The sequence below is a fragment of the Antechinus flavipes genome, chromosome 5, assembly GCF_016432865.1.
Source record: "Antechinus flavipes isolate AdamAnt ecotype Samford, QLD, Australia chromosome 5, AdamAnt_v2, whole genome shotgun sequence".
Taxonomy (NCBI): Eukaryota; Metazoa; Chordata; class Mammalia; order Dasyuromorphia; family Dasyuridae; genus Antechinus; species Antechinus flavipes.
Genome location: NC_067402.1, coordinates 269,485,108 through 269,500,028, shown reverse-complemented (window position 1 = coordinate 269,500,028; position 14,921 = coordinate 269,485,108). Strand labels below are relative to the sequence as shown.

The following is a 14,921-nucleotide window of genomic DNA, read 5'->3' as shown; positions in this document are numbered from 1 at the left end:
TTATCTTTATGTGTTATAATATTGAATATTTGTATAAATTATATATTCATATATTATATATGTGGAGAGTTTATATATAATTTATAGAGAGAGAGCACATGATAGAGAGGGAGTTAAACACAATCTATATATCCATATACATATAACTCATAAGCTTATGTAAATTTGTACTGTGATTTTATATATATATATGTATATATATATACATACACACACACACACACACACACATATATATATATATATATACACAGAGAGAGAGAGAGAGAGAGAGAGAGAGAGAGAAGAAAAGGGGAAAAAAGGAAAGGAGAGTTCAGGCCCAGCACTACATCCACTATGTCACTTCGCTGCATAATAATAGCCACATTTATATAGGATTTTAAGGTTTGCAACATCCCTGACTAGTGACTCTCCAACTTCTGTTTGAATATCTCCAGTGACAGGAAACTCCCCACCTCATAAGGCAGTTTATTTCATCATCAAAAGACATATACATATATATGTATATATACACAAAAAGTATGTGTGTGTGTGTGTGTGTGTGTGTGTGTGTGTGTGTATATATATATATATATATATATACACTTGATTTATATATTTCAATACAATAACACCTATTAGCTGTTATAATCACATATATAACATTAATAATATTGAACAATTAATACAATTATCAATTACCATTATTGCTATAACAATTCCAAAAATCAATCTAACTTTTTTCATTAATGTTATTTATCTGTTAATATTCTTAATCAACATAACAATAACATCTATTTTGGCTGTTATATTATAGAAATGTGAACCATCTTAACTTCCTTCCCTTCACTTCTGTCTCATTTCTTCCTTTCTAATCCTCTCAGGCTTTCAGCCTTGCTCTGGTCTTCTCTCCCTCTGGTCAGGTTCCTCTGGTGACTCAATAGTTGGAGCTCACTTTAATGGCCTTTCTTTCACTTTTCAATGCCTTATCCTTCTGGCAACTCCAGCCACCCACTTCTTCCCAAGATTATATCTCTTCCCTGGCACAGAGGAAGTAATTAAGAAAAAGCTTCTCTATCTGCTTTTCCTGGTTGCTGTCTGATCTATTTCTCTCTCTCTCTCTCTCTCTCTCTCTCTCTCTCTCTCTCTCACATTTCTCCTTTCCTGACCTTCACATCCATATCTTTAATGTTCACTTATGTAAATAACTTTCTACTTTATTCCTCCATCTCCATCTCTTTCTAGAAGTCTGATCTCATTTTTCCCCAACTGCCTACTGGATTTCTCTAATATTGTTGTTTCAGTCATTTTTCAGTCACATCCAACTCTCCATGCCCATTTGGGATTTTCTTGTCAAGGACAATGGAGTGTTTTGCCTTTTCCTTCTCCAGCTCATTTTACAGATGAGGAAACTGAGGCAGACAGGGTTAAGTGACCTGCCTAGGTTCACATCGCTAAAAAGTGCCTGAGGCTGGATTTTAACTCTCCCTAGATAGAATGCACAGTCCTTAAAGACAGAAACCATTCTCTCTCTGTCTTTGTATCCTCAGCGCTGGTTTATAAGTGGATGCTTAACAAATGCTTGGCAATTGGTTTATTGGACGTCTCGTAGCATGTTTAACACAATGTGTCAAGAACTCAACTAAAAAATTGAGTTTTTGTCCCAAAATATGTACATTCCATTATCTTCATTGAATCACAAGATTATAGATTTAGACAATTCCAATCCATTCAATTTAATAAGCATTTATTAGACACCTACTATATGCAAGGTATTGTGCTAAAAACTGTAGATACAAATAAGTAAAAAGCAAGACAGTCTTTGTCCTTGGGGACTAATCTAAGGTGGAAGACGATAAAAAAAAGGAAGCCAAAAGGGACTATAGGATCCCAGCAGGGACCTGGAGAGAGGGCAATGTCTAATTTGCAGTGTCTAAAACGAGCAGATCAGCTGATGGAAAAGGAGGAGACAGAGGAGTTTTTAAAAAGCTCAGCAGAAAGTAACTATCTCTGGATGAGTCATGTTCAAGAAAACTGTAGCTAACCAAAAACAACTGTTTTTGAAATGTCAGTTGACATTTCAGCCTCAGCTCCTTTCCCCAAGGTTCCATGTTGTTTATACCAGCACAGAGAAATCCCATTGCTGCTACTTACAATCTGTGTGTCCTTAGTCACTCCCGCTCTTTGGGACTCTTCATCTGGAACTTCTTGAAATTGGAGATAGGTAGACTTAGCTAGCTTCAAGGTAGTGCAGCGGAGAGAACAGTTAGAATCAGGAAGAATCATCTTTATGAGTTCAAATCCACTCTCAGACACATGTGACTCTGGGCAAGTCACTTAATCCTATTTGTCTCAGTTTCCTCATCTGTAAAATAGTAAACTATTCCAGGATCTTTGCCAAAAAAACCCCAAATAGGGTTTTGAAGAGTCAGACAACAACTAAACAAAAACAACAAGTACTAGAGTTCTCAAGGAGCAAATTGGTTCCATGGTGGGTAATTAATAAGGATTTCTCCTGAAAAATGTCAGGGGTGACAAAGCCACAAGTTTTGATTCCAGTTTAATTCCAACCCTTGGGGCAATCCTGGAAATTCCCTTCTCTTCCATCCCTCAGGGTCCATCCCATGCTTCATGTATTCTGTTACTAAAGAATTCTTCCTATGCTTTGGTTTCAAGGTCTTTATATATAAATTATATATAAAATCTTCACATATATGATATATAAATATATATTTTATACAAATATACAATATTATAACATATAAAGATAATACATATATAATTTAATAAATAAAAACATTATACTATAATATATTATATAGTAAATAATATATAAGTATAAAATTTATATATAAAATTGAGAGAGAGTAAAGGAGTTGAAAAGGCTCAGGAAGAACCAAGAATCCTACATCACAACATCAAACACATACTTGTTCCCTTGTGAAATGCCCTGGATTTATCTTTACAAGGGTGGAAAAAGAGCACAGACCCTGCAATTATTGAGCCTGGGTTCAAATTCTATTTGTTGCACTGCCCATATGGCACTACACCAACTTGGATAACATGAGGGGTTTGGATGAGACGGTTTCTGAGGTCCTTTTCAGGCCTAGGATTATTATGATCTTATATCTGTATTTTTATGGACTTCTTGGAGACTGGAAAAACTTGAGGACCCAAAGGAGTAAATCCCTAATAGTTAAATTTTAGGCCCTCCAATAAAGAGTGGAGGAGACATTTTTGAGCAGAGTGGTCTGCTCAGTGTTCTTCACATCAATATCCTCGTCGCAGTTTGAGTATTTAAAAAGCAACTTTTTAAAACCCCAACTGATAAACGATCAAAAGAAATGAACTATGCACAAAGAACTATAAAATCACATATATCTTTGACCTAATGATACCTTTATAAGGCATGAATCCCAAAAGAGATATTTTTTTTAAAAAGGAAAAGGATCTATATCTATGAAAATATTTGTAGCAGTTCTCTTCTCAAGGCAAAAAATTGGAAACTAATTTTGTGATGACTCAGTAAATTATGGCACATGTTTGTGCTGCAGTGTTATTGTTCTATGGGAAATGATGAGCAGGATGTTCTCAGAAAAACCTGGAAAGTCCTCCAAGAGCTAAAGCGCAGGGAAATGGACTGTGTACAAAGTGCTAACAATGTGGGATGATCACCTGGGAATTCTCAGCTATTCTCAGCAGTGCAATGATCTGTGTGGACTTAGGACTCTGACGGATTAGAATGAAAAACATTATCCATACCCAGAGAAAGAACTGATTCGTGTCTGAATACATACTGAAAGAAGCTAGATAATCATCTGTTATAATCAAACTTTTGTTCTCAGTATCTTTATCCTATTAAAAATGATTGAGGATCTGTCCAAAGAGTTTTTATTTATGTGGTTTATAGTTATAGATATTGATCACATTAAAAATAAAAACTAATTATGAATTTGTAGACTCTCTGAAAGGAGATTCCCAGGATACTCTGGACCAGACTTTGAGAACCACTGCTGTAGAACTTTCATTAAGTTCTTACTGCAGATAGAGTGCTGGTGGAAATGCAAAATTTCCTGCCTTTATGGAGCTTTGAGTTTTACAGGGGGATAAGACACCATCGCAACTATAATATACAGTATTACATAATAAATTCATCGTCGTTGTTGTTCAGTCACAATCAGCTCTCTTTCTTGGCAAAGATACTGGAGCAGTCTGCCCTTCTCTTCTCCAGTTCATTTTACAGGTGGGGAAACTGAGGCAGACAGGTGACTTGCCCAAAGTCTCACAACCAGATTTGAATTCAGGTCTTCCTGACCCCAGAGCCGGCACTCTCGGGGAGTGGTGTCTAATTTATTCCCCTCGGATTTTTGCAGTTTCGGAGAGTAAAGCCCTGTGCCATCCCTCCTCTGTGGATTCCCTCTCAACCAGCGCCGCTACCGAAGATCACGTGTCCATGGGAGGGTGGGCTTCGAGAAAAGCCCTCCGAGTCATCGAGCATGTGGAGCAAGGTAACGTACGTGGGCCCATTCCACAAGCTGAGAGAAAACGGGGCGGTGGGACCAGACCAGGTACTCAGGTCGTTTACAGACAGCATGTTGGAGGTGGGGTCTGAGAGACTCATCTGACCTCTGACCTTTACATTCATACACACACACATGTAACTAGCATGCAGATATGCACGTGTACACATATATACACATGTTTAAATATATACATGTAAAATATAATATAAATATATACATATGAAATATATGAACATACATATACATTCATACATAAAATATTATATAAACATGCAACATATACACATATAAAATATAAACATACACACATAAAATATATCACATGTACACATAATATAGATATATACACACATGTAAAATATTATGTAGATATGAGCATATATGTGCACACATAAATATATAGACATGTGCATATATACATGTATATACATACACACATATAAAATATTATATAGCTATAGAGTTTCATAGGTGGATAAGGGAGATATATACACACACACATATACATATACACCTATGCTTATACAGAACAGCTAGGTGGCGCCATAGTGGATAGAGCCCCAGGCCTGAGTTCAGGAAGATCTGAACCATAATCTACTTTGTCCTGAGGCAGATTGAGAGCCATCTTCCCTCTGCTTCTTTACTAGCCGGGCGTCCGTGAGCAAATCCCTTACCCTCTCTGGACCTCACTTTGCTCATCTGTAAAATGGGGGAAGAGAGGGTCAACGAGATAACTTCTGGAGTCCTTTCTCCATCCCCAGATCTATGACTCTATGATCCCAAGTCCTGTACTCTAAATCTCAGTTTCATCTAAAATTAAAGAGTTTAACCAGAATTATGATCTTCAAGAATGTCTTCAGCTCTGATTCCAGTAGTTATTTTATGTAGAACATTCAGTCCAATAAATCAACACTTAAGAGGTTTATTGTGTATGCTGTACCTTACTAAGCACCAGGAATATGATGAATAAAATGACAGTCCCAGCCCCCACAGAGCTCACATTTAATGCAGGTTCAGGAGAGGAAACAACACACGTTAGAGATACAGGTGTTGCCCAGAGAGATAGAAGTTGCAGTTAGAGACTGGGCTGATGCAATGTAATGTAATATGATTTCCTTCTCTGGCTTCTTTTAAGTTTCAGCTAAAAGTCCACTTTCTCCAAGAAGCCTTTCCTCTGAGATTACCTCCACTCTACTCTGCATATATCTTGTTTGTATATAGTTGTTGGCTTATTGTCTCCCCTGTTCATATTTTGAGAGCAGAACCTGGTTTTGCTTTCTTTGGAACTCCCAGTATTTAGCATGATACCTGGAACATGTTGTTCACTCATTTCAATCCTGCCTGACTCTGTTTGACCCCATTTGGGGTTTTCTTGGCTGAGATACTGGAGAGGTTTCCCATTTCTTTCTCCAGTTCCTTTTACAGATAAGGAACTGAGACAAACATGGTTTAAAAACATTATTGTGTTTTAGTCATTTTTGACTCTTCATGATCCCATTTGGGGTTTTCTTGGCAAAGATACTGGAGAAGTTTGTCATTTCCCTCTCCAGCTCATTCTACAAATGAGGAAACTGAGGTAAGTAAGGTTTAAGCCCATAGTAGGTACTTAATCAATACTTTTTGACTTGACTTGATTAATAATGACCTTCACTTCAGCCTCTGTGAAAATGTAACTTAGCATATCCTTGAGTTAAGCTTTGTAAAAAATCATTATCCTACTTTGCACATTTCTGTCTTCCAGTGTTAGCCATTGAGCTCCTCGCCGCCTGTCAGGGCATCGAGTTTCTACGCCCCCTGAAAACAACCACTCCATTGGAGAAGGTCTACGACCTTGTGCGCTCTGTTGTAAGGTAAAATCAAACAAACACTTTCCCAGGGGTTAAAAACCACCAACCACAGCAGCAGTTAATGTTTGGCCAATGTTTGACCTTCTTCCCAACTCTATCGTGAGGAGCAAATGAGATAACGTGAACAGGGCCTTGCAAACCTTACACTGCTATCCAGATTCTATTATTATTGTTTTTATTGTCATCATTAACACACCATCGTTTTTCTTCTCTCTAGACCTTGGATAAAAGATCGTTTCATGGCCCCAGACATCGAAGCAGCTCACCGTTTGCTTGTGGATCAAAAGGCAAGGTCTTCAGTTTGGCCTTATTAATTAGTCAGAGTAATAGATTTAGGATTGGAAAGGACCTTAAAACTCCGCTAGGCCATCTCCTTTGTTTTATAGATAAAGTAGGAAATTGAGGTCCAGATTAGTCTAGAAGCAACTTACAATCATAATTTTAGAACTAGAACGGATGTTGGAGGTCGTGTTACTCATTTCACAGATGAGGAGACTGAGGTCCAGGGATATAAAGTGACTGACCAAAGTCATACATATAGGAAGTATGACTTGATCCCAGTACCTTAACCTTCAAATCCAGAACAATTTCTAATATACCACACTGTTCTTAGTCATTACAAGGAAATAAAATGGCGCCACTGTTGATGGCATCACCACATTCTACCTGAGCACAGATTCCTCACTGGAAGGGATTAAGGAATATTTGGAAACTACACGAACATTTCTTGACCACTGAGGAATCATTTGGCATATTATTATTTCGGTGCATTAAACAAAGACTGATCATGAGATACATCATTGTATAATGGGAATACTCCTGGACTTGAAGTCAGAAGACCTGGGCATGAGTTCTGGCTCAATTATTTAGCTGTGTAACCTTGGATATGCTCCTTAATTGCCTCATCTATAAAATGAAGGAAATTAAGGGATAATAGCACACTTAGATTAGCAGTCTCCCAAGGCTACTGTGAGAAAAATGCCTCATCAATTCTATATGTTTTCAGTGAAAATAACCTGTTTTTCTTTAAAGCAAAGCAATCTGAGAGTTGCCTAGAGTTGTCCAAAATACTTTAGATGGTTTTTGGTATGGACCAGTGATTTCACTGGTTTAAGGTGAAGGTATCAAATTCTGGATGAACCAGATTAAAATGTAATTGGAAAATATTTCTCAAAAATACAATGACATAAATGATGTTAATTTGTAGTTTTCTAAGTCAATATATGACCCAGAGGAATCCTTCTGTTTCAGTTTAACATCACAAGTTCCCTACTATGGTAGGGCTTTTTTTTTTTTTTTTTTTTACTGGAGATAAAATTTGAACCCAGCCCTTCCTGACTCAAAGGATGGTCCTTTATTCAAAGGACATAGGAAAAGGGAATGACAAGAATGACTATTTTGAATTTATTCTGTATCCACATAAACCATACATAATGGGGAAACTAAGGCAAACATGGTAAAGTGACGTGCTCAGGGCCACACAGCTAGCAAGTGTATTAAGCCACATTTGAATCCATATCTTTCTAATTCCAGTGCACTGTGCTTTATGATGCTACCACCTGACTCATCAGCTAGACATTTTACAGATATTTGGCTTCACTCTCGCCAAAATGACCTGCCAATTATCCCCCAGATTTTATAGTCCTTCTCCCCTACATCTCTTAGATTTTTAACTTCCTTCAAGATTAACATTAGGTACTGTCCTTCAATCATTCTTTTCTAAACTCCTTTTATTATTTATACTCTCTTCCTTATATTTGCCTATCTGTGTAGTTTTTGACTCCTCACGGTACACTGTAAATTCTTTGAAGGCAAGGACTGTTTTTTATCTTATCTTTTTCTCCTCAGCATCTTATATATGGCAAATACTTAATAAATGTCCAATGAATGAATGAATGAATGAATCTTGAACACATATCTTCTCAAGTTTATTTTTTAATTAAAATTCTTTTAGACTTGTGCTTTAAGAGATTATTAATATAGTGAATATTAGTGAATATTTAATATAGTGAATAGTATGAGTAAAATGAGAAATAAAAAAACTCAGGATAACCATAAGCCACTAGTTGCTAAATTTCCAGTCACTTGTAGTTTCTAACTCTGAAGGTAGTTGGCTTACAACAGGGTTTGCAAAATGAAATGCCTTTCAATGTTGTGATTTTGTCTTTGTCTTTCCTGTCTCTCCCAGGTTTGGGAAGTTGCTGTGCCTTATATTGAAAAGTACAGAATAGAACAGAATCAAGAACTCTTCCAAGAATCCAGGCCTATCTCTCCCACTGCATTCTCATTGGGCTCACTGCACAAGAAAACAGATGGCAAACACACTCACTTTGAATCTGAAGATCTGTAAGAGATCAGGTTCTCACCATTGATCAAACAGATCACAAATCAATACTATTCTTTCTCTCATATCTATCTAATCTATTTGTTGTCAGACTGGCTATGTGATTCAAACACACATGGAAGTCAGGGAAATTTCTAATTAGAATGATAACTGTGGATGGACACTGTCCTTCAAGAACATGTGATTTTTATCCCTTATTGTACTGATATAAATCTCTTAGGATCATAGATTTAAAGCTAGAAGGGCCCTTGAATTCAACCCCCTCATTTTTACAGTTGAGGAAACTGAAGCATGGAGAAGAGAAGAGACTTTCCCAGCACCATATAGTGTCTGAGGCAGAATTTAAATTCAGGTCTTCTTGACTCTAAGCCCATCATTTCAGTCATGGCACAATATAACTGTCTAAAAATCGTAAGGTCTCTACAAGTCTTGAAGACCAGTCCAAATACTAAGTTCAGAAAAGAATTGACCTTGAGAAGGGGGTAAGAAATTGGAAAAATCTGATTGGTCTGTCTAAATTGCTCAAGTTCCAGGGATATTTGTTCAATTTTCCCTTAACTTTGTGTCTTGTTGATTTGAAATAAATTTCACAAATATATTCTATTCTCATGAAAAAATAGTCAGTACTTAATTCTTAACATTGGGAAAGAGTTTACCACTCAAAACTTAAATAATAACAAAGGTTAAAGAGTAGATCCCTCTTCTAATCTTAGCAAATGTAGAGTGAGTTCAAGTCTGAAATAACTAAACTTTATCAATTAATGAACATTTAGAAAACACCAGCTATGTTCCAGACAGTGTTAGGCACTGGGGACACAAAAACAGTCCTTGCCCTAAAGAAACTTACATTCTATTGAAAGGATATAATATATGTACCAATAAATAAGGAAACATACAAAATAAATAACATTATCTTTTCCCTAAAAGGACAGGAATGAATTTTTTTCACCAGTAGCAAATTTAATTTATCCACTTGGCTGGACTTTTCATGTAGTTGGTGGTGGTGGTTGTGGTGGTAGTAGTGTGTGTGTGTGTGTGTGTGTGTGTGTGTGTGTGTGTGTGTGTGTATGTGTGTGTGTGTGTGTGTGTGTGTTTGTGTGAGAGACAGACAGACAGAGACACAGACACAGAGACAGAAACAGAGACAGAGAGAAAGAAAGAGAAGAGAAGGAGGGAGAGAGAAGGAAAGAAATCGAGAGAGACAGAGGGAGAAACAGAGAGATAGAGATAATACATGGGCAACACATTTGCTGTTTACTAAGCAGTCACTGAATTTAATGCAACATAGGAAATTAAAATGGAAAAGAGATATAGATCAAAGATTGAGAAGTGGAAGGAGCCTCTCCTGGAGGCCACCTGGTTCAATCCCTCCCTTTTGTACACTATCCCTTCTTGGTTCTCTTTTCTATACTGCCTTTCCACCTTAGAATGTAAGCTCCTTAGGGACAGGGACTGCCTTTGCTTCTCCTTGTATCCTCGGTGCCTAGAATAGTGCCTGACACACAGCAGTAACCAGTTGCCTTGTCTTACAAATGAGCAGACTGAAGCTTGGGGAGTTGCCCAAGATCACACAAGCCTCATAGGTGGTATTTGAACTCTCTGACTCCATTGGAGGATGCTGTCCCTGCCTTCAGGAAACCTACAATATGGGAGTGAAGGGGAAGATGGAGATGAGACATATATATATATATATATATATATATATATATATATATATATATATATATATATATATATTATATATATATATATATATATATATATATATATATATATATATAATTTTCATGCAAGTTATGAACAGATTACACATCTTGGAGAGAGCAAACGTTGTCCAAGTATGTTCCAAGAATTAAAAAATCTCATTTGACTTGCTTAGAAACAGAAGACCATGAAGGAAGAAAGCGGCTGAAATATGGAAGGAGGACAAACACATTAAGTCAGAGATAAGAGGGATAAGGAATCCATTCCTGGAATGAGGGACTGATTAAAATGAGGTTTTATGAGAACAAAAAAAAAAGTTATTTATAGAGCCTTGCCTTAACCTCACACTGTTATAATGAACTGTTTTCTAGTAATAGCTCATAACTAAAGAGTAATGTGAAGTTCAAATCTACATATGAGGTGAAGAATACCAAGTGTTATTACCCTCATTTTAACAGATGAAAACAAATGGGCTTAGGAATCTCAAATGATTTATGTAGGGTGATCCAACTAGTATCAGAGTCTAGATTAAAACACTTGTCTTTTGACTCTAAGAACATTGTTCTTTTATGAGCGCACAGAGTCTTGAAAATTATGTTTTATTGATGACTTTTGCCATTAAATCACAGTGATCACCTACTTTGTTCCTCTTTTTTGGGCCAAAAAGAAATAATTAAGCAAGAAAATTTGAAATAGAGGCCATTCTGACAAAATTCCTCCCCAGTAGTCATCTGGGTCTCCGTAATGACGGAAAGAAATATATTCCATTATCTCTTCCTTGATTTTTATAATCCTCAGAGTAGTTCAACTTGCTTTCAAAGCACATTACTTCATGATGATGATGATGGTTGACAGTTAACTAAAATTTATTAAATTCTAACACTTACCATGTGCCAGGCATTGTGTTAAGTGCTGAGGATGTAAAGAAAGGAAGAAGACAAGGATTCATAATCTAATAGGGAGACAGCATGCAAGCAACTAAGTACAAACAAGTTATAAACAGGATAAAGTGGAGACAATTGGCAGAAGGAAAGCACTAACATTATGGAGGATTGATAATGGCTTTTTGCAGAAGATGGGACTTTAGCAGAGGCTTGAAGGAAGGCAGGAGTTGGGGGAGAAGAGGAAGAGGATTTCAGAAAATGGGGGCAACATGTAAAAAGACATAGAGTCAAGAAATGCAGTGTGTCAGGAACATCAAAGGGATCAGTACCATTGAATCAAAAAATGAGTCTGGGGCAGGATCAGTGGAAGCGATAGTTTGGAAAGGGAGGAAGGGGTCAAGTTAGGGAGGACCCTAAAATCCAAATTGAGAGTTTTATATTTAATCTTGGAGTCATTAGAATTGGGGGGTGTTTTGGGAGGGATGATGAGACCCACTATAAGGAATCATTAGAGATTGGGAGATGGGATGACACGGGCAGACCTGCATTTTAGGCAGATCGCTTAACTCATTTCACATCAGGAGTTAGAGGGAGATAATAATTAAAGTCACTCAATCTTATGTGTGCCTCAGTTTCCACATCTGTACAATGAACTGCACATATATAGACACATCATGTGTGTGCTAATAAGCATTTAAATGCTTTCTATGTATCAAACACTGTGTTAAACATTAGGGATAAAAATACAAGGAAAAAAGAAAGATAGTTTACATTCTAATAGGAAAGACAGCCCATAAAAAATTTATATCTATGTATCTATATATGCACATATACATATTTGTCTAAACAAAAATATAATAAATAAATACAATATGTGTGTATATACATATATGTATATGTGTATATACATACATATGTATATAGAGATAGATAGATTTGAGGAGACTAGGAATTTCTCTACTAGTTTACATTTCAATGGGGGAGACAATCCATAAAATTTTATATCTATGTATGTGTGTATATATATGTATATACATATATATGTATATATTTGTCAAAATAAAAAATATATGTGAATAAAATACAAATATGTGTGTATATACATACATACATGTGTATATATATTATATGAATATAGAGATTTTATGAGACTAATAATTTCATTGGTCTACGAAGCTCCCAGTGAAGAACTTCCTTGTACAGAGAAATATTGAGAGAATTCAATCCACTTCCATCCCTTTCCCAATAAGTCCCAAGATGCATCCTCAATTCTGACATAGACAGGGAGGGAGGGAGAGAGACAGACAGACAGACAGACAGAGAAATAGATATAAATAGATAGATGATAGATAGATAGATAGATGAATGGGTGGGTGGATGGATGGATAAAGGAGATAGACATAGATATAGATATAAATATATTAAAAATCAGAGAGTAATTTGTGAGTTACTGACAGGGACTCAACTATATCTGTATCTAAATGTAAATAAATAAGTATATAAAATACCCAAACCTCCCCCATCACAACCACCACCAGCTCTAAGAACAAGAGAAAGCGTTTTTAAATTAAAAAAAAAAGAGGTTAGGCCTTGGTGAGATCTTTATGATGGAGGTAATCCCAAATGAGTTGATTAGATTATATCAATCTATCATCAAAATTGAACAAGTTGGTTTCCAAAACTGTCTGCTCCCATTATGAATTCTCCCCATGGATCCCTGTGGTTTTTAATAGGGAGAGGAACATAGCTGAGCTACTCAACTACTGATGATGTGTACCCTCAATATGGCACTTTCTGGTCATTAATTTCCAGTGCACACTGCTCCTATTCCTATCCAATCTCTCCCTCCACTCCACCCCTACCTCCAGAGCAATCTTAAGGATTCAGAGAAATCAAAGATAAGTTTTTACTCATAAGAAAAGGTTGGACATCCCTGTAGACAACAGACCGTGTTACTCAAGAAGGTTGTCTAATCTTTTGGGTAGATGGATTGTAGGTCAAGAAAAATACTGAAGACTCCTGGAAAAGCGAAAAGAATAGGTAGCTCTGCCTGACCAGAAGGACAAGGATGAGGGTTACAGAATCAAATTCTTAGAGTCACAAAATCTTTGGCTTCTAAGGAATATTTGAAATATTCTAATCCAAATATTTAAATTTCCTCTCTCCCTCTGGTGGATAAATGGAATGATTTTCTTTCTTTTTTTTTAATTAAAGCTTTTTATTTTCAAAACACATAGATAATTTTCAACATTCACCCTTGCAAAATATTGTATTCCATTTTTTTTCTTCCTCCTTTACCCCTTCCCCCCACACCCTCCCCTATCTGGCAAGCAATCCAATATAAGATAAATATGTGCAATTCTTCTATATGTATTTCCACAATTATCATGCTGCTCAAGAAAAGTCAGATCAATTACTGATGATATGATGATATACTTAGAAAACTCCAGAGATTCTACTAAAAAGCTGTTAGAAACAATCCACACCTTCAGCAAAGTTGCAGGATACAAAATAAACCCACATAACTCATCGGCATTCTTATATATCACTAACAAAATCTAACAGTTAGAGTTACAAAGAGAAATTCCATTTAAAGTAACTACTGATTGTATAAAATATTTAGGAATCTATCTGCCAAGGGAAAATCAGGAACTTTATGAGCAAAACTACAAAACACTTTCCACACAAATAAAGTCTGATCTAACCAACTGGAAAAATATTAAATGCTCTTGGATTGGATGAGCAAATATAATAAAGATGACAATGCTACCTAAACTAATCTATTTATTTAGAGCTATACCAGACTCCCAAAAAAACTATTTTAATGACTTAGAAAAAAATAACAACAAAGTTCATCTGGAAAAACAAAAAGTCAAGAATTTCAAGGGAATTAATGAAAAAAAATTCAAATGAAGGTGGCCTAGCTGTACCAGAGCTAAAATTATATTATAAAGTAGTGGTTACCAAAACCATTTTGTATTGGCTAAGAAATAGACTAGCTGATCAATGGAATAGGTTAGGTTCAAAGGACAAAACAGCCAATAACTTTAATAATCTAGTGTTTGAAAACCCAAAGACCCCAGCTTTTGGGATAAGAACTCACTGTTTGACAAAAATTGCTGGGAAAATTGGAAACTAGTATGGTAGAAACAAGGCATTGACCCACACTTAACACCGCACACCAAGATAAGGTCAAAATGGGTTCATGACCTAGGCATAAAGAACGAGATTATAAATAAATTAGAGGAACAGAGGATAGTTTACCTGTGGAACAGGAAGAAATTTATGACCAAAGAAGAACTAGAGGTCGTTATTGATCACAAAATAGAAAAATTTGATTATATCAAATTGAAAACTTTTTGTACAAACAAAACTAATGCAGACAAGATTAGAAGGGAAGCAGTAAACTGGGAAAACATTTTTACAGTCAAAGGTTCTGATAAAGATCTCATTTCCAAAATATATAGAGAATTGACTCTAATTTATAAGAAATCAAACCATTCTCCAATTGATAAATGGTCAAAGGATATGAACAGACAATTCTCAGACGAAGAAATTGAAACTATTTATAGACATATGAAAAGATGCTCTAAGTCATTATTAATCAGAGAAATGCAAATTAAGACAACTCTGAGATACC

General features: G+C 36.0%; 1 protein-coding gene across 1 annotated transcript in view; it reads left to right on the top strand.

Moving 5' to 3' along the window:
* HAL (histidine ammonia-lyase) overlaps positions 1 to 9,619 on the top strand; it is a 38,579-nt gene extending 28,960 nt beyond the window's left edge. The window contains exons 17-20 of the mRNA XM_052001120.1: positions 4,353 to 4,487; positions 6,244 to 6,352; positions 6,567 to 6,636; positions 8,538 to 9,619. Of these exons, the coding sequence (XP_051857080.1) occupies positions 4,353 to 4,487; positions 6,244 to 6,352; positions 6,567 to 6,636; positions 8,538 to 8,699 (476 nt within the window). The 3' untranslated portion in view covers positions 8,700 to 9,619. The remainder of the gene's footprint in view (positions 1 to 4,352; positions 4,488 to 6,243; positions 6,353 to 6,566; positions 6,637 to 8,537) is intronic.
* The last annotated feature ends 5,302 nt before the right edge of the window (positions 9,620 to 14,921 follow it).